General features: G+C 31.7%; 3 protein-coding genes across 4 annotated transcripts; all 3 read left to right on the top strand.

Annotated features, from left to right (window-relative positions):
* Positions 1-1,602: 1,602 nt before the first annotated feature.
* On the top strand, positions 1,603-9,856 carry LOC117683788 (S-adenosylmethionine-dependent methyltransferase Rv2258c-like). Of its 2 annotated transcripts, none has more exons than XM_066072728.1 (4): positions 1,603-1,896; positions 2,658-2,845; positions 5,124-5,234; positions 9,234-9,856. In XM_066072728.1, exons 1-4 carry the CDS (start codon positions 1,730-1,732, stop codon positions 9,767-9,769), a joined length of 1,002 nt encoding a protein of 333 aa, XP_065928800.1. In that variant the 5' UTR covers positions 1,603-1,729; the 3' UTR covers positions 9,770-9,856. The 2 variants fall into 2 exon arrangements, with proteins under 2 accessions (XP_065928800.1, XP_034309525.2); XM_034453634.2 differs by having other exon boundaries at positions 1,606-1,896; positions 9,207-9,856.
* A 3,927-nt stretch (positions 9,857-13,783) lies between these two features.
* LOC105326445 (uncharacterized) lies at positions 13,784-16,606 on the top strand. Its single transcript, NM_001305325.2, is given in 4 exon segments — positions 13,784-14,052; positions 14,775-14,962; positions 15,584-15,694; positions 15,948-16,606. Coding segments are annotated over 4 exon segments (1,029 nt in total). The 5' UTR covers positions 13,784-13,885; the 3' UTR covers positions 16,511-16,606.
* A 2,650-nt stretch (positions 16,607-19,256) lies between these two features.
* Positions 19,257-24,911, top strand: LOC105326449 (S-adenosylmethionine-dependent methyltransferase Rv2258c-like). Its single transcript, XM_066072730.1, has 4 exons — positions 19,257-19,530; positions 21,011-21,198; positions 21,811-21,919; positions 23,003-24,911. The coding sequence occupies exons 1-4, from the start codon at positions 19,361-19,363 to the stop codon at positions 23,565-23,567; spliced, it is 1,032 nt and encodes a 343-aa protein (XP_065928802.1). The 5' UTR covers positions 19,257-19,360; the 3' UTR covers positions 23,568-24,911.
* The last annotated feature ends 326 nt before the right edge of the window (positions 24,912-25,237 follow it).

Here is a 25,237-nt window from a genome sequence, read left to right as displayed (position 1 = left end):
ACAAATTATCCGTCAGACTTACTGACATTTTTAGATATGATATATATAGCCATTACATTCATCTAGTAAACAAAAATTCAAAATTGTTAAACATTGAAAATATTCAATAATATAATAACCAAAGAAACTGTATTCAGTTGGAAAATGCATTATAAAGAAAAAGCTTGTATTCGAATTATAATCACTTCTAAATCCCAAATTGAATTAATAACGGAAATGTTTAGCATATTGGCCTCTTAAATGGAAAAAAAATCGATAGTCTTGATTCAATATTTACCCTTCATAAAATCAATTATCCAAACGATTTTATTTTGTCTACAAAATTTGTTTGCACGAATGGTGGAAACAAAACTCTACAGACAATAAGACAACAACAAAAAAATCCTTATTTGGCTACTGGGCTAGTTGGCTACTATTTTGTTTGTTTGTTTTCCCGTTTCATTGTGCACGTAAAAAAGTTAAGACATGTCTTAAATTTTAAAAAATATACATCCTATTTCAATGAAAATATACCTGTATTGTACCTTCATAGACACAGACAAATATATCTTGTGATTTTTAGGCCCATTTTGAGAATAGTGTACCTTACTTTGAGACAGACAAAATTACAACTTAAATGAGCAAAATTCAAACTTTTCCTCAACAAATGTTTGTAGAGAGGACCCCAATAAACCCCCTTCAATTTTTTTCTTCAGATCTTTAAATCTTCAAAATAAGACTGTAGCTGCACAGTTCGACAGCTGTTCTGAGTGATTAAAAAGATATTGTCCTGTTCTTGTATACATATTTTTCAAACAAAATGACATGTAGGACTTCATATTTATTGCTTTTATATATTTTGGCAACATTTTTGGACAGTTTCGTGCTGAAACAAGCAATTTCAAAAAATGTTTATATTCTTATCTTCAAATGTACAAGATGGCTGCACATCCCCCTTAACAGTTTTATGGTTAGCCCAATTACTGCCCGTATTCTTAGCAATCTCAACGCGATAAAAGTCGCGATATTAAGGAGAGTTAACTGATTGACTCAATGCTGAAATTCAAAATACAGAATTGGTGCAAACTCGGTCTTAGCGCGAAAAAAAAATCAACAAGTGTGAATTAGCACAATACATGTAAACCTCACCTGGTTAAACGCGAAAATAAGGTCAGATCATGCATAACAATAAATTAATCCTTTTTACATACACACACATATATTCAAGTAGAAAGAAATAAAAGGTGGAAATATATTTCACAAAAAGATATTCTTCTCTAGTAAACAAAATTCGATAAGGGTATCATAATATCAAGGCGTCACACGTATTAAACCATCCTTGTTTATTCACAGCGCAAGCTGGTACAATAGATTAAACGCAACCTATTACATAGTTTTAAGAAACACTTTAAGACACTTATTAAACACAGACTATTTAATAATACCTGCGTAAATAGCACAACTAAAACTTGTTACATCAACTATCATTCAAGGTTTCTTATTGAACTGATTATATAACTTTTTATAAAAAGAAAAATAGAAGGATGAAATATAAAATGATAGAAAGTACTCAAGAATGTTATTAAAGAAAATTAACAATACTGAGTAAATTGACAAATAATTGTTCATGTAGTTATAGACGTTGTTGATTTCGAATACGCATATATTCCTGTATTGCCGTAGACAATTAAAAATTTCACACACCACATGGGTGTCCATATTTATGCAACAGTGAGGAAACTGCAGAGCGATGGAATCTTTAACCAATGCTCGGGACTTGGAGCAGATTGTTAGGGATGGACTTAGTACCCTGGTCTTTGCGTTTGGTTACAAAACTGGTATAGTGGAGGCCTTTACCAAACTTCAGCAGCCTTGTACTGCGGAAGAATTGAGCCAAAAGGCGAGGAAAAAATTGAGGTCAGTAAAATAATAATAATATATGAAAAGCAATTGCGTGCAAAATATAATCAAGTAATGCATATTTTGGTCATATCACTTATCAAATCATATGCAATCTTCAGGTGCGGCACTTATTGTCACTTCGAATCTTTTTCCGCTATTCTATCATTCGATAAAACTTTAAAAGTACACTAACTATTCAAAACATAAAAAACGGGGTTAAATTTATCATTATCTGACTACCTGATTCTCAATACAAATATAAAACTTGTAAAAGTACACGAACTATTCAAAACATAAAAAAATAACATAATTAATGATAAAACTTTAAAAGTAATTTAATCTATCCTTTATCCTTATCAATGTAAAACAACGCGGTTTGATTTGACATTATCTGACTAATTTTGGACACGAATATAATTTGATATTTTTTAAACTAATTTAGTAACAAAAATGTATACTTTTTACCATCTGTAGTGTAGAAAAAGATACCTATATTTCTTTGACCATTAAATTATTTTTAGAAACGAATGAATAACCTAGATTCGACGAAAATATAACTTTTGTTTTTAGAAGAGTTAGATCTAAAATATAGTAAAAGGTCCGGTATAAAAACTCCATACATCTATGAAGCTTTTTGTGCATTTCATTGAATTACACAACTATAACAAAGATGCACTTACATGTACTAATCTATTTAAATTAGTAATTTTCTCACCTTGTCGTTGAGGTTTCCGCAATGGTTAAATTGGTTAAAATAGGATTTTTGTTTTTAACAGATACATACAAGAATGGATAGGTTGTATGGTTGCTGCCGGAATAGTAACAATCACAGACGATGAAAAATATTCACTTCCTTCTAACAAAGCTCAGCTTATAACTTGGGGCCACAATGCAGCTGCTATTCCAATTCTAAGCGAGATGATTCCAAAACTTGAGGAGGTAACAACACTCGATGGACCAAAAGGTATACAAAATACCTATGAGCAACTTCAACTATCACAACGTTGATGAATCACAATCACATTACTTAAATCAATCTCTTTCTATACAATTTCTAGACTGTTCTTTAAGGTACGTCACTACACCTACTCTTATACTTTTGAAGACACTACGTCACACGATGGCGATTTAAATGTTTGGTTAAACTGTTTATATCGTTCGATTGGGTTATATATCGTCATAGCTTAGTGGTTAAAGTACTGGGATTCTGAACCGCAGATCATGAATTCGAATCCGCCTGGAGCTTTTGTTCATGATAACTGAACTAAATTTTTGAAAATGTAATTTTTCATCCAAAATTGCATTTTTTATTTGGGGGGGGGGGACTATTAAACTTAAATACTTCTTATCAATTATGATATCTATCATAATCAAGTAATTTTATGCTGATTTAAGAACTTATTTCTCCTTAAAATGGGGGATCAGTTTGAGGAATTTACAGGGTGTTTCATCAAACGTGTCACAACTTTACAGTTTTAGAATAAAAGTTATGCTTTATGTATGAACTAAAATTTTGCAAAAATGTTATGAGCAATTGCATAAAATTTTATCAAATCAAAAGTTTTAATAAAGCTGAATCATTTATTTTCCACATGCATTTTAAAACTAAGTCATTTTAGTACGTGTTCCAAATGTCCGCCTTGTTTCTCAGTCACTAGTCTTATTCTATCTCTGAAGTTACTGATAACATTTTTACAAGAGTCTACGATTATACGTCGGATTTCTCTTTGTATAGACATTTTTAGAGCACTCGTGTCTTGTGGGGGTGGCGAATAAACACAGTCCTTTAAATAACCCCATAAAAAGAAATTTAAAGGGGCGAGATCAGCTGAATGTGGTGGCCATTCCATGTTTGAACGTAAGGATATGAAATGTTCTCGAAACTTTTGAGCCAGCCATTCAAGTACAATTTTTGCAGTGTGTGGGGTGGCGCCATCCTGCTGAAACCATAAGTTGTTCATTTCTATATCTCTTCTCCTTAGCTCAGGAAGAAATTTCGTCTTTAGAATGGTCAAATAACGCTGCGACGTAATTGCTGTGGTTTCACCATTCTCTTCATAGAAAAAGGGGTCTATGATACCAGCACTACTCAGTGCTGCCCATACTGTAACTTTCTGACTATGAAGTGGTCTTTCTGCATAAGTCTGGTTTTGAATTTCCAAGAAACGCATGTTCTGCTTGTTGACATGTCCATTCAGGGTGAAATGTGCTTCTTCAGAAAACCATATGACTTCAGTTAAATCAATGTTTCTCAACATCCATTCTGCAAAACTTGACCGGGATGAAATGTTCGTGTCTTTTAGATGTTGCATTATAGAAATTTTATTTGGTGTGAATTTTAAATCGTATTTTAAAATTCGATAAACATATGAAGAACTTATATTTGAGTCCACTTCTCTAAATACATTTCTTACTGATTTCGTTGGAGTCTCCTTGATAATTGTCTTCACCTTTTCAATATTTTCATCCGATCTCACAGTCCTCTCTCTTATACGCGCATCTTTTCTTCCATCACCGCTAATCCCGTACTGCTCAAATTTAGTAACAATACAAAAAATCTGTTTCCTTCAAAAATGTTTCACATCTGGGTACTTCTTTTTTAAAACCTTTTTCACTAGGGTCGGCGTTTTTCCATTTTCAAAGTACAGTTTCACAATATAAATATAGAGATAATTTTTATTATCCATTTTCAAATACCTGAATACTTAACTTTTGATGATGTCATCAAATATTAGTTATCACATCATAATACATTGCATTTGCACTGTAATACATTTTGCCGGAATAAACGCTGTCAGATGCAGTATTATTGTTAAGTAATATGTCATGTTAGTGCTAAGGTATAGACATCGAAAGTTGGGACATGTTTGTTGAAACACCCTGTATATGTCATTGATCCGATGTATTATATTTAAATTTGTTGACCTTTTAGTTTTATAAGGTATTTTAGTGAAAAAAGTTTTACTGTAAAATTGGCAAAGAAAAAGGGAATTTAAAAAAAAAGTTTCAAGAAAGACATTGAATATGTCACTTTAATTTTTTTTTAAATAGCGAAGTAGAATGATATTATCTTCAGTTTTAAGATGTTTTGAGTTCAATAAAATATTATGATGCTTTTTATATCATTTCAGTGTGATTCAATGTATCTTACTGTTTTTAAAGATTTGGATATCACAAACCTTTCTGCAATGGAATTTACCTTTTGAAAACGGCAGAATTCAAAGTATCTTATTGTTTTTAAGGATTTGGATACCACGAACCTTTTCTGCAATGGCTTGACGTGCTTCGTTCATCAGAAGCCCTACAGGATTGGAACCAACGGCTTCTTGTTCCAGTAATGAACCTCAAACAGGGTAAGCATATTTCTTATCACTTGTTGATATTTTGAGGCTATACAATCATAAGTATTATTTTTTTGATTTAGCCAGTTTATTTTTCCAAGACAAAAATAATTATACTCTTGTCGAGTAAAGTATTCAAAAAAAGCTTTTTTAACATTGGATGCAGAAAAATGAATTGAAATCGATAATGCTTTAAGAGTAATGTGACTGCCGTCATGAGAAAAGGGCCCTTATCTTTTGACGTCACAATGCTCAGAAAACGACGTCAAAGTTGCGGCATTGTAAACGCAACTTTTTTAATTTTCTGTTTCTATTTTTTCTGCGTCTGTGTTGTGTTTTCTGAATAATTAGAGTCTGGCCTTGTTTTAATACCGCGATTGATATTTTTTTTCAGTCCAATATTACATGTTGATTAAAAAAATAAACATTTGATAAATGAAATATATACATGTAACGTCAATATCTACACATTTTGAACGCGTAATATTGCACACAAGTTGATGCTGAGACGTCATAAAATTGCTGCTTTTGCATCCGCTATGAAACTTAAACACCACAATTTACATTCTAGTGTAAATAAATCATTGTTAGAAACCAAAGACCCGTCTCACAAAATTCAATGGTCGTGGATTTCCGATGATGAGTTATAAAGTAATCTGAGTAAAATTATACAACTTTAGTTTGCATGAGCAATACATGTATGATTTAATCACGTAAAAAAACAAACAAACAAAAAACTACACTGCACACTCTTTGTTGATAAGAGGGGTTGAAGGCTGAGACCTATCGAGCCCTACCGAATCGATGCAGAGCAGTACTGTTCAAATCTAACAGTTATCTATGCAGTAATTACTGTGAAACAATACAAGTCAAATATTTCAAATCATACGTTTGGAAGTTCCCTCGCGGGAGACGATTCTTCACTTTTTAAATTAGTCGGAATGAACACGCGAGAAGCGGCTATGTCTCAATTATAGTGCTACCGCCAACATACAAAATAAATTCACGCATATTCTACATGTATTACAATTTAAGAATTTGCGATCAAATTTTGAAATTATTTAACGAATTAAAAAGTTATAACTAACGGATAAGAAGAGTTTGAGAAATATTTTGACAGAATAAAGATCTACTCTGATATGTCGCATTTGATTTCATGGAAAAATCTGATTCTTAGTGACATTTTCATGTAAAGTGCCATTTTAAAATGAAACAACATAAAAGTAAATATACCTGTACAAATGAAAAAAACTTGTTTATTATTTAAGCGCAACATATTTTTTTTCTTGTGCAGTTTAAATCCACATGTGTGTACTTTTTGAGCTAACGTACATAAAAAATCAGTTATAACATGGATTTATAGCATTTTATATGATTATGTTCATCTCCAATCATTTACGTACGTGATCGATTCAAAATTCCTTAAATTGAACAGGTTTGTTAATGCAATCATTATGTTACTATACGTTTGATATCAAGTCGATAAAATTGCCGTTTTATTAATCAATTCATGTTTATCGATAAATACATGTATAAACACTACATGTGCGACATTTACAATTAATAACATGCAAAGCAATACAAATCGGCTTCATAAATGATGGTTTCTCATCTTTTCTTTTTTATACAAGAAACAACTTTCGATGATACTGAAGTCAATGTTTATGTGTGTTTGTAACAATGTACAGCAATAAAAAAAAAATCCGAGAATCGCGATATTTCTTAAAACTTCGGAATACCGTATGCAACTTTATGCACTCTATAAACGTTTATTATTTAATTTGTCATTTTATTTAAAATTGATAATCACTTGGCCGATATTTGTTTTCAATGAGAGAGAGAGAGAGAGAGAGAGAGAGAGAGAGAGAGAGAGAGAGATGCATTCATCGTGTAACATCGATAATAAGAAAATTAAATTTAGTCAACATGTAAAAAGGTTACTTCTCACTGAGCATAAGCTACGGTTATCGGCACTGTACTACCAATTAGTGCAAAAGATAAACATAATTATTGCAGAAGTCTTATTGAAATTTACCTGCAATCATGCATTTTGAAAAAAAGGGAATAATGCTTATATAATAAATTCTTTCAACGATTATGGTTTATAAAAATCGCATCACAAAAGTACAACGGTATGCGTAAACTTACAAAGCGATGGAATAGAATTGTATATTCAGCACGTGGGGTGGCCTTTGTACATTGTTGGTCTGTCGTATTTGATACACTTAGTTAGGTGTGTACGAGTATTTTTAAATATATGTACATTGTATCACCGATGAAAGCATTTTATTGTTTATATTTACATCTTTCATTTAATAAATTAATGAATTGAATTGATCGTAAAAAGTAAGTAAAGGTCATTTAATTATTGTTAATGTACACTGGAACGATAGATAAAAGCTGTAGCCAAAGCGTCTTATATGGGATTTGAGTTTGGCATCATCATGATTATATAGTTCGTGCAATTCTTGATTTTTCTTAGGTTGCTGAAGATTTCGAACGGTCGGTAAACTGCATGGTTAGAATTGGACCGAGTTGATTTCAGTCCTGTCTGTTTCTATACAGCTGTGAATTACAATAAATTTTCGTAAGATATAGAGGGAATCATACTTAATGGATTTAAATTTTAATCTATAAACATAAGATGCCATTTTTGTTATAATCTTTTCTCTCAAATCAACTGTCCACATTCTTGTAGTTGTAATTACTTTTCAGTGAGAGAGTCGAAGACGATTTTTTTCCATTGGTAATTTTATAAAAATTAAGTGTTGATAACGTATTAAAGAGAAGAGCAATCATGACAATAATTTAACACAATAACACTCGAGTTTCAAAAACAGCTATAATTGATTTCAAACTTGCTTCAGAACCATGAAGATACTTAAAAAGTAATATCAGTAAATATGCGATAAAATTTCCGTGCAAAAGGTTAATTACAAAGAATAAATGTTTCTCTTTTTGAAAATAAATTCGTGTATGCAATTTGACTATGCCCCGCAATTGTGGAAACATACATGTAGGCATCGAATTTGACCATCTTTTTGCTTGTTATATGTTTGCTTACTTAAAAAACTTTTATGTATTTAAAGGTTGGGGAGAAGTATTTGTTTTCCTTAGATATCCTTTATGTATCCATCTTACATGTATGTTCGGGGGGGGGGGGGGGTTATTGCATGTGGAGTCATCAGAAGTGTGCAGAACTTAAACTATATCTGAATATTCAAAATGTTTTTTTCTCTTTTGTTAAAATTGTAAGAAATCTAGAATTGTAGAAATTTATTAATTAATTCTACTTCAAACAATTAAAGACGATGTGAAAGGAAGTATAGAAGAACAAAATATTAATGCAAAAAAAAATTTGACGTTCGTGACGTCGTGACGTTTTCAACGAGCTACGTCAAAGTCGTGTTAACATATTAAAATTGTCATAAAATGCTTAAAACACACAAGATCTTGAATATCTTTGTATATTTGTATTCAGAAAGAGTTGACTAATCAGAATTGACAAAAAAGTGAGTTTATGAAATTTTGACCTTTAGGGCCCTTTTCTCATGACGGCAGTCAATGTATATGTAACACTGTGGTTGTGCTTTTAAAGGAAACTTTTCAAAATTTGTGACTTAAAATATATAAATATATATATATATATATATATGTAAAACTCGTTTAGTACGAACACGGATACTGCGAATTCACGGATATAGCGAAGTCATCTTGGATCCCCAGCTATGTAAATTTAATGAATTTCTTATACGGTTATAACGAATTACGGATATAACGAAGTAATTTCTTAGGTCCCGGTGACTTCGTTATAACCGAGTTTTGCTGTATATATATATATATATATATATATATATATATATATATATATATATATATATATATATATATATATTTATATATATATATATATATATATATATATATATATAAGTATTTTACACAGTTTAAAAAAACTCACTCTATTGCTATGTTTACATACAGGAAATGAGTTTATGATACTTGACATAGGATGTGGATTTGGAAAGCATTCCAGAGAAGTAGCAAAGCTATATCCACGCTCTAAAATAACCGCAATAGACATGGACCAGTTCTCTATTGATAATGCCAAAAAGGAACTAACCAAAAGTGGGATACAGAACATAGAATACCTATGTATGAAAGGAGGGCAACTTCCAGAGGAGTGGGCAGGAAAATTTGATTTCGTTATAATCAAAGGTGTTCTGCATGATTCCTACGAAGTTGACGAGATACTAAAAGGAATCAAAAGGGTGCTTAAATCTGATGGATTTGCGGCCGCTTACGACCCCGCGGTGTCGTCGTTTCACAAAAATGTTATCAACGACGCAACTGCGCAATATAATTTGCCCTTCAGCTTATTTCAGTGTCTCCCAGTGAGTAGCATGGGTCCTAGTGAAGGACTTGGGATAGGTTGGGGTTACGAACGCCGAAAACAGAAGATCGAAGAACATGGTTTTCGAGTTGTGCAGGTCGGAGAAAAAGATATTGATACAATACAAGAGGGCATTGTATTCCAGAAGATCTAAAATATATTATTTCCAGTTTTAGTAGCTCGCCTGAGCCGATCTCTTTTGAGCTGATCACTTTTTGTCAGAATAAACGTACGAGCATTCGTGTACTGTTGAGCTTAAATAATTTAATTTTTACCTTTGTGTTTCATACGGGAATGAAATTAGCGGGCATTGCAGAAAACAGATACATTATCAATGGCCATCTCTGACAGCTACATGCTGTGAAATATTAATGTTTATCGTTTAAACCTTATTTTATGAAATAATTCTCGATTTGTGTAAGTGACGACGGCAGTTCTTTTTTAATTTTATTCGATAATTGGATTTTTTTAGCCAATGTCTTATTTCCATTTTTCTTAATTTATCCATTAAAATTTTATTTATTTCAGTCCATTTTTAAAAATATTAAATGACAAGTCATTGGAACAGCGTGAAATTGACTCCTAATAAAATCAATTTTAACAATTTATAAAACTGTTAAAAACATTACTTAAATATATTAGGTAGCAGTCAGTTAATTAAGAAGTCAGGTGTATATATTTAGTTTTCTTATACAACAAAGAACATATGGTACAGATAATTAGAAATCCTATCTCGACAAATGTGCATTAATACTAATTTTTAAAAAAAGGTAAACAAATTATCCATCAGACTTACTGACATTTTTAGACAAAACATTGATATTTAGCAATTATAGTCATCTAGTAAAAATTAAATTATATACTTACGATGACTTTTCGATGTGCATTGTGTATTGAAGCGCAGTACGGTAACGCTCTGGACAATTTAATGGATAATGATGCTTTATGCAATACTTTTCAAACGGTATAAACACTAGCATTAAGCTTCATACAGATTGAAATTCATAACATATGATCATTTCAATAGAGCCGGTCCTTGTCCGAGACTATTGTTGTAAAAATGGTTCGGAATCTGGTTAAGGATATTGAAAAAATAGGGAAGATACATGAAGAAAAGTTCTCTCAAAAACTCAGTAATTGGGTACTGCAGATGTTGTTTTTAAATTAGGAAATGTTTATGGGTCTGCTTAGGTATCTTATGAAATAGTTCGTAAATGGAGAAAGTAATAAATAACTTGCAGAGTCTGTCAAAGATGCAGCGAAATTTGGTGGCGGAAATGTGACTGCAAGATACCTCTACAAGATGTATACGACACAAAAAAACGCCAAATTGTATGAGTATTACAGGTAGCAGAAACTCTACATTTTCTGTCTAATACTGATTCTCAACTCGGATATAAATTGATATCTTTTACACTTTCCGAACTATTTAGTAGTAAAAGTGTACCCTTTTTATGTGGTGTCTAAAGATTTTAATTGTCTGCGTCGCCATATGAATTCATGTATATATGAAATATACAAAGTTTAAACCTACATGTATAATTATTCGTCATTCTACTCAGTATTGTTAATTTTCCCCAATAACTTCTTGAATAATTTTCTTCCGTTATCATATTTTATCTTTTTATTTATCTTTTTATTAAAAGTAAATAAGTTTTATATGAAACCCTGAATGACAGTTAATGTAAAAAGTTTTAATTTGTGCTCTTTACTCTAGATATGGTATTTTTAAATAATCTGTATTTTTGTGTCATTAAACTGTTTCTCATAGTTATGTAATAGGTTGCGTTTAATCTCTCAGTCAAACCTCTTGTACCAGCTATATAGCGCTGTGAATAAACAAGGATGTTTTAATCACGTGACGGCTTGATATCATGTTACCGTTATCGAATTTTGTTTACTAGAGAAGAATACATTTTTTAAAAATATTTTTAATAACATTCATTTCACTCATTTCCACCTTATATTTCTTTGTGCTTGAATGTGCATGTGTGTTTTTAAAAAGGGGTTAATATATTGTTATACATGCCCTGACCTTATTTTCGCGTTTACCAAGTTTTTTCTTATTTTAACTGTGGTTTACAGGAACAATGCTGATTCATCCTGGTTCATTTATGTGCGCTAAGATTTAACAAGCCACACGGTGAAAAAGCGCTCCAATTTTGTGTATTGAATTTCAGAGATGAGTCAGCCAGCTAACTCTGCTTAAAAACGCGACTTTTATCGCATTGAAATTTCTAAGAATACGGATCGGTAATTGAGCAACCATTAAAACTGTTAAGATTTTTTTTTTATAAAATAAGCATAAAAAATGAAATTTGATAGAAATTCTCAACCAATCCAAATTCAAAACAAACAACTATAAATGCTACATGGTATGTATATTTCAGGTTGATTAAGTCCTGGGCTATATAAGCGATAGATGAACTATGACAGTAAAAGCATATAATATAAAACGCACATTTATAAGCAGATATCTTATACATGTATGTAGGTCTTATCTGTATCTAGTTAACAGGAAGCAATGGTTTACAAGAAAATCCTTCGATAAACTTCTCACAATTTCGAATTAACACTAAATCAGGGGGTTTTAATAGCAATATTTAAAACTTAACACTGTGTAATAGAGTGTATCTCTTGCAACTCTTGCTGAAGTCTTTTTAAGATATTAATATATTGCTATACATGCTCTGACCTTATTTTCGATTCTAACCAGTTGAAGTTTACATGTACTGTTCTTAATATTAAAAGGGAACAGCCAGAAAAACCACATGATGCTAATATTTCAGATTGATTAAATCCTTAGCTATCTAGTCGACAGAGAGACAATGGCAGTAACAGCAAACCGTGAAAAAGCACACATTTTTAACCAGAAATCTTATGTATGCCTGTACGTCTTATCTCTTTTTACATTTACAGGGAGTCTCAGATTATCTGATATCATATGACATTCGAATGAATTAACAATAACTGACCAAATCTTGTGCAGACCCTGAAACATGCCACTACACCTCTGGAACGAGCCGTACCGATCCGTGCAAGAAACGAACCGTAGCGTTCACAGCATTACCTCAGAGAGAGAGAGAGAGAGAGAGAGAGAGAGAGAGAGAGAGAGAAATCTCTTTTGTGTGAATTTTAATACTTGAATTACATTTTTATCACTTAACTTAATTATTTCGCTTTAACTAGCTAGGTTTCTGTATTCAGTCATTTGAGTAACACTTTATTTATATCCTTTGCCTATAAATTATTTTAAGTATAACAGATAACACCATCAGCTGCGTGTGCTTTGCTCCTCCTACATTGATAAAAAAAAATCCGAATAAAAAAGGTTATATTTTTTTTTTTTTTATTTAAGAGATTGCTCCAATATATTTGAAATTATTTAACAATCATTATTTAAAGAGAAATGTGTGTCATATATTATGGGACACCCTGTAAAATGAAAAAAGCCAAAAAATTATAAAGAAATAAAATAAATAAAAAAAAAATAAATAAATGTCAACTAGCCCAAATGCCATATGGGGAATGTTTATTAAATGTAAACTATTTGCATAAATATGTTGGTTAAATAAAGTATATACATAAACGTCATATTCCTCTGTTTAATCGTTTGTGCACTACCTTTTTTAATACACGTTTTCCGACGAGGTGACTAGGAATGGAACAAAACCTGTTATCGATGAATTTGATAAAAGAAACGAAGTATGGAAACCCGTGTATATGCCAAATAGCATAAATATGCACGTCATCTCTGTGACAAGAAACTGATCTTGTAACATTTGTAGTTTAAAACAATAAGCTGCTTTATTGGAAAATTTCAGAATATATGTGAAACAAGTTTGGTAGACATGTGTTTGATATGAATGTGATTAGGTAATGATAGAAAATGTACACATGCAATTCCTGCGTGAGGAAATTCAACCTTGAAATGCACACGGTTTTAAGTATCGTCCATGAACTGTAATGACATAATAATGTGTTTTGAACATATCGCGATCGTCTGACGTTTTGTAAATGAAACACAATTCTTTATCTTTTGTATGCCATTTGTTGTTTATCTAATGTGGAATCTATTTCATTTGTTCCGCTGGTTATGTAACCAACAATATTTTTTTGTAAATCGTGACGTTTGTTAATATGTTTGTTCAGGTAGTGACATTGCACTAATATAAAAGAAATTACACTATAGGAAAATGTAGAGTTTCTGCTACCTGTAATACTCATACACTTTGGCGTTTTTTTTCTGTCGTATAAATCTTGCAGAGCAATGGCATCTTCAACCAACGCTCGGGACTTGGGGCAGATTGTAAGAGATGGACTTGGTACCCTGGTCTTTGGGTTTGGTCACAGAACTGGTATACTGGACGCCTTTTCTAAACTTAAACAGCCTTGCACTGCCGAGGAATTGAGCCAAAAGGCTGGAAAAAAATTAAGGTCAGTAAACGGAAAACAAATAAAAAGTTAATCCGTGCAAAATGTTATCAACTAATGCATATTCTATCAAATCATATGCAGTTTTTAGGAACAGTACATGTTCTTAATGTAACGACAATTTCTCCTGTTATTTTATCATTAAATTTCGATAAAACTGTAAAAGTATACATGCTATTCAAAATATATTTAAAAAAAAAATTAGGTTACATTTGGCATTATCTGACTGCCTCTTTCTCTACACAAATAGATAACTATTTCCGCTATTTCATCTTTTAAACTTTAATGTACACTAACTTGTCCTCTTTTATATCACGATATAAAAAAGGGGCTTGACATTTTTTTTCATTTTTTGACATTATCTGACTGATTCTCAACACGGATATAAATTGATATATTTTATACTTTCCGAACTATTTAGTATTAAAAGTGTACCCTTTTTACCATCTGTAGTGTAGAAAAAGATACCTACATTTCTAAACCTTAAAAGCTATTTTAGAAACAAATTAATAACCTAGATTTAACGAACATTTAGCTTTGAGAAGAAGTAGATCGGGTCGGGTATAAAAAAAAATTCATCTTTTTTATGTATGTCATTGTTATATACAACTATAACAAAGCTGTACTTAAATGTACTAATCTATTAAGGAAAGTATTTCTTTGCCTTGTCTTTGGGGTTTCAGCAATGGTTTAAATGGATAAAATAGGAGTATTGCTTATAACAGGTACATACAAGAATGGCTGGGTTGTATGGTTGCTGCCAGAATAGTAACAATCACAGACGATGACAAATATACACTTCCTCATGACGACGCTCAGCTGAGAATATGGGGCACAACTGCAGCTGCTATTCCGATTCTCAGCGAGATAATACCAAAACTTGAGGAAGCAACATCACTTGATGGACCAAAAGGTATTCAAAATGCCTATGAGCAACTATCACCATCACAACTTGGCGAATCACACTTATAATGCTATAACCAACCTCTTTCTATCGACCTTGTGTATTTTCTAATTTCTTCAAGGGGGGGGGGGGGCTCATTTAGTGGATTCTCATGTCATTGATCCGATGAATGACATCTGAATTTGTTAAGGTATTAGTTTTCTGTGGTATTTTTGTGTATGAATTTTTATTGAAAAGTTAGCAAAATAAATACAAAGGAAAAATATAAAAATGTCCAGTAGGACATTGAACATGCCACTTTTTATTGAATAGGTTCTTGTACTTTGAAAAAGGACTAAATAGGATGTTATTACCCTTAGTTTTAAGATGATTTGGGTTTAATAAAATATGGGCTTTTTTTCTTATTTCTTTTTCTTCGTTGATTAATTAAAGCAGGCAGAATTCAATGTATCTTATTGAATATAAGGATTTGGATAACACAAACCTTTTCTGTAAAGGCATTGACATTTTACAAACGACCAAATTCAATTTATCTTATTGTTTTTAAGGATTTGGATATTACAAACCTTTTCTGCAATGGCATTGACCTAATAAAAGCGGTAGAATTCAATGTATCTTATCATTTTTTAGGATTTGGATATCACGAACCTTTTCTGCAATGGCTTGATGTGTTTCGTTCACCAGAAGCCTTACAGGAATGGAACCAACGGTTTCTTGTTCCAGCAATGAACCTGAAAAAAGGTAAGCATGTTTTTCATCACTTGTGGATATTTGAGTCTGTATAATTTTAATAATTTTGTAAAAGCCAGTTGATTTTTTTCAAAAGACCACAATACTTGTTATCTTGTAGAGTAACGTACTTAAATTTTTTTCAACATAACCAACACGCTTGAAAGGCATCATGTAAAAGGAAACTTTTCCAATTTTGTGAATAAATAATTATTTCATAATCTTTTTGTTTTAAATCGTACTCTATTGCTATTATTATTAACAGGAGATGAGTTTATGATACTTGACATAGGATGTGGGTTTGGAAAGCATTCCAGAGAAGTAGCAAAGCTATATCCACGCTCTAAAATAACCGCAATAGACATGGACCAGTTCTCTATTGATAATGCCAAAAAGGAACTAACCAAAAGTGGGCTACAGAACATAGAATACATATGTATGAAAGGAGGGCAACTTCCAGAGAAGTGGGCAAACAAATTTGATTTCGTCATAATCAACGATGTTCTGCATGATTCCTACGAAGTTGACGAAATACTAAAAGGAATCAAAAGGGTTATTAAACGTGATGGCTTTGCGGCTGCTTACGATCCAGCGGTGTCTTCGTATCACAAAAAGGTTATCAACGTCGCAACGGCGCAGTATTTTTTACCCTTTAGTCTCTTCGTGTGTCTTCCTGTGAGTAGCATGGGTCCTAGTGAAGGACTTGGCGTTGGTTGGGGCTACGAACGCCGAAAACAGAAGATCGAAGAACATGGTTTTCGAGTTGTGCAGGTCGGAGATAAAGATATTGAGACAATACAAGAGAGCATTGTATTCCAGAAAATGTAAAATTCAATATGTTTTCCGGTTTTAGTAGCTTTGTTTCGATATGTAAGCTGCAAGGAGTTTGAGAGTGCTATGATTAAATTGATAAACTACTGAATCAATAACTCTAGTTTTTCTTAATCTTTTTCTATTGCTTCAGAAATTCGCAGTCAATAAAATTGGTCCGGTGAAGTTAGGTTTTGCTTTACTGTAGACACTACATAATTTATATCAATATTTTTTTTACCATAGTTAAGCTGTTTAGCTCAACTTAGCTGATCACTTTTAGTTGGAATAAACATACGAAGGTTGTACTTAAAACAATAAAATCTTCACCTTTGTGATTCATATGGGAGTGAAAGTAGCAAGCACTGGAGATATAAAATACAACATGGCTACTCTTCATCTTTGACATCTACACCTGTACATGCTATGAAATGTGTAACATTTAAACGTAATCTTATGAAATAAAGCACGGTTTGTGTACATTACACGGAATTTTTGGTTTCACAAGATGGACGATATGATAAGATTTACGCCCGATGGGTTACATGTAGAATTAATGCACGATAGAACAGTTTGCACGCACGCAGAGTTTATACATAATAGGAAATGATAAACAATGTTCATGATAAAATAGTGTCGCGTTGAACGAGATTATCTTGATGAAAGTATAATTTGAGAATGAGCACACACAAATCAAGATAACAAGAAATTGTACGTACAATTGGCCAGTTGAAAGATGCGGCGAAATTTGGATACCGATCTGTGACTGCAAAATATTTCTACAAGATTTAGACGACGAATAAAAACGCAAAATTGTATAAGTACATGTATAAAAGCCAACAGAAACTCTATATTTTTTCTATTATTTAACATCACATATTGCAATGTCACTACCTGAACAAAGATATTGACAAACGTCTCTATTTACAAAAAAAATATCATTTGTTTATATAACCAGCGGAACAAATGAAATGAATTCCACATTAGATGAACAACAAATGGCATACAAAAGATTAAGAATCGTGTTTCATTTACAAAACGTCAGACGATCGCTAGATGTTTAAAAAATATGAACATGTCATTACAGTTCATGGACAATAATTTAAACCGTCTGCATTTCAAGGTTGAATTTTTTCACGCAGGAATTGCATGTGTACATTTTGTATCATTACCTAATCAAATTCATATCAAACCCATGTGTACCAAACTTGTTTCACATATGTTCTGAAATTTTCCAACAAATCAGCTTATTGTTTTAAACTACAAATGTTACAAGATCAGTTTCTTGTCACAGAGACGACGTGCATTTTTATTCTATTTGGCATATACATATATTTGGTTTCCATACCTCGTTTCTTTTATTGAATTCATCGATAACAGGTTTTGTTCCATTCCTAGTCACCTCGACGGAAAATGTGCATTAATATAGGTACTGCACAAACGAGTAAACAGAGCAATATGACGTTAATGTATATACACTATTTTTGACCAACATATTTATGTAGTTAGTTTACATTTAATAAACATTCCCCATTTGGCTTCTGGGCTAGTTGACATTATTTATTTGTTAAATTTAATTTCATTATAATTTTTTTTGCTTTTTCTTTGTACAAGATATCCCATAATATAAAACACAATATTCTCTTTAAATAATGATTGTTAAATAATTTCAAATATATAGGAGCAATCTCTGAAATAAAAAAAAAATAACCTTTTTTCGAATTTTTTTTTCATCAATGTAGGAGGAGCTGAGTAGCACGCAGTTGTTATCTGTTATACTTAAAATAATTTACAGGCAAAGCATATAAATAAAGTGTTACTCAAATGACTGAATACAGAAACCTAGTTAAAGCAAAATAATTAAGTTAAGTGATAAAACTGTTATTTAAGTATCAAAATTCACACAAAAGCTCTCTCTCTCTCTCTCTCTCTCTCTCTCTCTCTCTCTCTCTGAGGTTCGCTTAATGCTATGAACGGTACGGTTCGTTTCTTGCACGGATCGGTACGGTTCGCAGAGATGTAGTAGCATGTTTCAGGGTCTGCACAAGATTTCGTCATTTATTGTTAATTCATTCGAATGCCATATGATATCAGATAATCTGAGACTCCCTGTAAATGTAAAAAGAGATAAGACGTACAGGCATACATAAGATTTCTGGTTAAAACTGTGTGCTTTCGCACGGTTTGCTGTTACTGCCATTGTCTCTCTGTAGACTAGATAGCCAAGGATTTAATCAATCTGAAATATTATTGTTGTTCCCTTTCAAAATTAAGAATAGTACATGTGAACCTCAACTGGTTAGAATCGAAAATAAGGTCAGAGCATGTACAGCAATATATTAACTTTTTTTTAGAAACGCACATTATTTTGCATATTGTCGAGTTTTGCAGGTCAGAGATAAAGATATTGATACCATACAAGAGGACATTCCAAAAGATGTGAAATGCATTACTCTCTTCTGTATTAAAAGCTATCGCTAAACATGTAAACCGCAATGATTTTGACTATGTAATGTTGTAAGGATAAATAACCCTCGTTTTCATCTTTACATTTACACATTTACCTAAATTTGGTATATAATCTAAAATGTATATTATCTACTAATGAAAAAAAATTTGCCGATTAATTGTCCTCAGTCTATAAATATCTTCTTTCCGTATATGAAAAAATAGACGGAAGTAACGTGACGTTACAACATTCATCAGAGTGTAACCAATATATATTAATAAAGTAAGTTTATTACGTTAAACCATTTTACAATACCACAGACTGCTATAAAATGGCATGCGTATACCGCAATGCATATTTTTAGACACCACATGGGTGTACGTATTATTACGTCAGGGCATGAATAGTTCTGCAAGGCAATGGCATCTTCAACAACGAACGCTCGAGATTTAGAACAGATTGTTAGGGATGGACTTAGCACCCTGGTTTTTGCATTTGGTTTCAAAACTGGTATCGTGGATGCTTTTACTGAAATTCAGCAACCGTGTACAGCAAAGGAATTGAGCGAAAAAGCTGGAAAAAAATTAAGGTCAGTCGAATACAAATCACAATAAAAAAAAATACATATAAATATTTCGTACATAATTTAATTATAGCGTATTACATATATGTAATAAAGTTCTTTTTATAATCAATTATTCATTATAAAATGAATGAATATGTTAATTTTGTCTTTGTAACCCATTTTATATCATACATTTAGATCCATTAACTGATAATAACATACAAGAATAATTCTTTTTTATCATGGATAAGTACGATATTCAAGATCTGTATGAACCTTTAGAATTATCTTTTTACCGGTTTCGTTATTTTTAGAACTGAGGAATGACCTAGTTTTGGTGACCGTTTGAATTTTTCAGTGAACACAATAAGGACCTTTAATAACGTAATGTTCAGTAGCTTGTACATTGGTGTTTCTTAAAATTCATTGAAACGACATGTATTTACACCACCTGAAACACTATGTTTATAATGCATGTAACATCCACTACACAATAGTAGCATTTCTTATACTACAAAAAACGTATCGTTAAGTATCTTACAACTCGTTTATTAACCACACCAAACCCTTGCAAAATCCAAAAGCTTTTGGAGTCTTCATTGCACTCTCCGATTTGACACGGATGCATGCTTGAAAAAACTTTAAAAACCGTTGATTTGAGGTCATCAGTTTGGAGTTAATAGCTACAAGATGAATTTTTTAAAACAGATTTGATCATTTTAAAAGAGAGACGTGCTTGTTGATGTTTTTTTTTTTCAACTTGAACACGCATACAGTAGAGTATAATCAATAAACAGCAATAGGAAATCAATATTGATTTGTTCTGATCCATCCAACAGTCCGACGTGTGTATTTGCAATGTGATCATTAATCATTGATTGTTCAATGATTATTTTGGATGAAATTTAACCAAAAGGAAATTTTTTTTTCATAAACTGTGAACGTAGTATGCAATTTATGGATAAGAATCAATGTACAGGGGAAAATCGTTTTTACACTTATTTCAACACTTTTATTACATTTGTAGAATGAGATTAAAATGAGTCGTCAAAATATCATTTTTTTATCAATGTACACTAAATTTCAAAAAACACTGAAAGGTTAAATCAAGCTCAACCGCATAGATAAACCCATTTTAATTTTGAAAAAGGGACAAGCATTAATTTCTCAAGAAAAATTATTGACATGTAACAATCATTTAAATCTGCGACTTCAAAAACTTTTTTGTTGCTAAAAATTATGAAATATAAAAAGAATTGTGTTGTACAAAAAAGATATAAAAAATACCATTTATACTTACATAAAATGTGTCTGCATTTACGAAACAAGATTTTTTAAACATCCATGAAAAAATTATCAGCATAAAGGAATTAATCAATTATATTCTTAGGCTTTATACATCTATGATGTCTTCCTGACCGAATCTCGCTGATATAAAGAAAGAACAAGTAATAGCTGCTATTTAAAGAAAATATTTGCAAATTGAAAATTCTGTTTTTAACAGATACACACAAGAATGGCTAGGATGTATGGTTGCAGCAGGGATTGTAACAATCACAGACGATGAAAATTATTCACTTCCTCATGACAAAACTCAACTTAAAATCTGGGGCCACAATGCAGCTGCTATTCCAATTCTCAGCGAGATGATTCCAAAACTTGAGGAAGCAACAAAACTCGATGGACCAAAAGGTATACAAAATACCTATGAGCACTCATCGTTGATGGATCACAATTTCAATATATTGAAATGCGCAGTAGTCAAGTACTAATAATTAACATTTTCTTTCGACTCTGTTAATCGCTAATTTTTCAAAGGTGGTCTCAATTTTTTTTATTGCATCAATCTAAAAGATAATATCTTGATATGCTGTTTTAATTTTTATTGGGTTTTCTGTGTGTATCAATTGTTAATTAAATTTTGACAAAACTTATCTCTGTAACATTGATACAAAATTAATGAATTTATATAAGATTTCTAGAAGAATGATGAATATGTTGAATGTGATTATAATATTTCATATCTGTTAAATCATACAATCCTTTTACTTTTGACAAAGATTAGAACGCATGTTATTAAAACTTATAAAAGTACATTGTACATCTTTTAAATTATATTTTAAACAAGATGTTTTGATTTATCAATGTGATATTAAGATTTTTTTTTTAATTATATATTATTATAATTATTACTTTTATTATTATTATAATTATTATCACAATTATTATGATTTTAATTATCATCATCATCATTATCATTTGTGCATTGAAAAACAAAACTTATTATCTCTCAATTTTGTGAAGGCTATGGATATTACGAACCAGTTCTGCATTGGATCGACGTGTATCGTTCATCAGAGGCTTTACAGGATTGGAACCAACGGCTTCTTCTTCCAGTAATAGGTATTGTGAAAAGAAATTAGTAAAGAGTCTACAGAATGTTGAACTCGATTCTGGTTTACTTCACCGATGATTTTTGTGTGTGTCTTTTTATACCCCTGGCATTATGACGCTCTGATAGCTTGATTCAAATTTAGGAATTCCACAGTACAGTGCATTATATTTTATGGCTTTCTTTTGAAGACAAACTGCTCGTAAATTTGACCTCATGTTGACCAAAGTATCTTCAGTGTTAAGTTTTGGATATATAGTTCTGCGTGAAAAAAATATCAGAGAGTTTGATGCCCTTTTCGGCCGAGAACTGTTTGTTATTTGTTTTATAGAGAAGTGTTTGAGGCATATATTGCACTTAAAATACTGCCATTACATTTCATTGTTGATTTACCTGAGACAGTACTATTTTGAAGAATATCAGTACTGTAACCCTTGATAACGGACTAATCTTAAAAAGCTAACACTGATTTGTCAACGGTAAAGTATTAGACAGCTGGAGCGAGCTAAGGGATGACATCAGAGCAGTGTTTTAAATTTTAAACTGAGGTAACTTATCTCCGACAGACAAATGTTCTTATATGGTCAGTGTTAAGCCCGACTGATATATTTCTTTGTTATCTATTCTTTTTCTTAACGTTGTTGCTAGATTTAGTGATTTTATTAGTTTTGCTGAGAAACGCAGTGGTTGGAAAAAGTTTTCAGTAAAACAAACGTTACCAGTCCAGTAATCAAGTTAAACAAACTTTTAAAAAAAATATCATAAGTAAGCACGGATGCACTGAAAAGAAAAGGGGAAATTGAAGAGGTTGAAATATGTTGGGAAATATCCCTAAAGTCATTTGACTGTTGACTTTTTTCAAAAAACAAATAGTTTTTGTCATGTTGAGTTAAGAGTTTATAGTCTTTCATTAGAATTTCACACTCAGATGATTATAATTATTCATTTGCAGAAGAATTGATCTGGCAATTTGTTGTCATGTTAATAAGAAAACTTTCATTTTTGTGATATTAAAAAAAAAATAAAAAGAATTTTTTTCAAATACATTTTGGACGCATTATCATTTTAAATAATATGTTAAAACAATTTGCTGTATCTATTCACAGGAAACGCATTTGCAATATTAGACATAGGATGTGGGTTTGGGAAGCATTCCAGAGAAGTGGCAAAGCTATATCCATGCTCTAAAATAACCGCAATAGACATGGACCAGTTCTCCATCGATAACGCCAAAAAGGAACTCACCAAAAGTGGGCTAAAGAACATCGAATACATATGTTTGAAAGGAGGGCAACTTCCAGACGAGTGGGCAAACAAATTTGATTTCGTGATAATCAACGATGTTTTGCATGATTCCTACGAAGTTGATGAGATACTGGAAGGAATCAAGAGGGTGCTTAAACCTGATGGATTTGCGGCCGCTTACGACCCCGCGGTGTCGTCGTATCACAAAAAGGTTATCAACGACGCAACGGCGCAGTATTTTTTACCGTTTAGCTTATTTCAGTGTCTCCCAGTGAGTAGCATGGGTCCTAATGAAGGACTTGGGATAGGTTGGGGTTACGAACGCCGAAAACAGAAGATCAAAGAACATGGTTTTCGAGTTGTGCAGGTCGGAGATAAAGATATTGATGCCATACAAGAGGGCATTGTATTCCAAAATGTGTAAAATATAAATACTAACTTTGCTGAAATATGTAAACCGCAATAAGAATACAATATTTGAATTGATAAGCAATAGAATCTTTATTTTTAGTTTTTCTAAATCTTTTGTTATTATTATAATTATTTTTAAATTGTCAGAATTTTTATCAAATTGAATATATTTTGTTCATTAAAGTTAAGCTTTTTATCTCACTTGTCTGTCCTTAAACGTTTTACATTGTCATCATAACCACTTGGCCAATTTTAACCAAACTTCAAACTAAGGATTCTTCGAGACACAGTCAGAAAAATTGAAATTTGTTGAAAGCTTTCTCAGGTATTTAAGATTAAAGAATGTTCAAATCACAATCCCTATGGAGCAGGGTGTTTTAAACATTTGAATATATATTTTTAAAAATCTAAAAAAAAATCTTAACAAAAACTAGACAGAGAGCTGGCACTTGTGTAAAAGCATTCTTAAGTAGAGTAGATTCAAAGATTTTTTTTTCACATCATGATCCTCATGGGTAGAGAGGGGTCGCAATGTTGGTATAAAATTTTTCATAGAAATATATACAGACAAATCTGCAGAACTTTATCCCTAAAAAATCTATAAGGCAGAAAAACTAAAACTTAGGTGGAAGCATCCTCAGGTAATGTAAATTTAAGATTGTTCAAATCATGATCCCCGGTGGTAAGGTGGGGTCAAAATGAGGGTAAAAGAAAATTTACATTGGAATATATAAAAGAAAATCTTCTCAAAAATCAATCGGTCATGCAACTGTAACTTAAATGAAAGGGACCTCAGATTGTGTTGCTTTAATTGTGTTTAAAATCATGATCTTGGGAGTTAGGTTTTGGCCACATTTGAAGGTCGAATTTTTGCATCGGAACATTATCTTTAATTAGATACAATCTCGTTACATGTAACGAGTAGGTCTTCCGTTCAATTTTAAAACGATACGATTAAAATATAAAAAATATTTCAGAATTCCTCCTCAACCCCTCCCTTTCAGATAATGTATACGATTGTCAATATCCTTTACAATGCTAAACAAAGTGTTGTGCTTTTTCACATACAGCACATTATAGATTTAGGAATTTAGTTCCCTAAAAACCCTAAATACGTCATCAATGGGTGTGGCAATGAGTTTTACAAACTGATATTGTTACGATTAGCTACTTTGCTTCTGTAATGCATTACAAAATCTTGATCGTTTTTTAAGTTATTTGTAAGAGATTAAGAGATTTTAAGAGTGTTTTGGCTCCTAATTTAAGGGGCCAGCCCTTTTTCTTAAGTACCTTCAAAAGTAATCATCAATACTAACATTTTTGTTCTTTCTCCTATCTTAAATTGTTGCTCATTTTTTTAAATACAAATGGATGAATATTAAACAATACTTGAAAGTTTAATTATCATATACTTTCGTCAAGATTTAACATATTATTAATCCTTAAATGTTTCGTCTGGGCCACTGAACAATGTTTGGGCCGCACAAGGGGTTCAAACTTTAATGCAGGTCTATGTTTATAAAAAGTTGCTAAGACCTTCATAATAACTGCAATCCACAATATGTGATATGACAATATATAATCCTTTTTAAAAGTGGCTCATAATTGATTTATATCAATATATTGTCTGTTTATTTTAATAGAAAATTATAACTTTGAAACATTGTTCTAAATATCCGCCGC

Source organism: Magallana gigas, chromosome 10 (genome assembly GCF_963853765.1).
Source record: "Magallana gigas chromosome 10, xbMagGiga1.1, whole genome shotgun sequence".
In the NCBI taxonomy this organism is placed as follows: Eukaryota; Metazoa; Mollusca; class Bivalvia; order Ostreida; family Ostreidae; genus Magallana; species Magallana gigas.
This window is presented reverse-complemented; position numbering and strand designations above follow the sequence as displayed.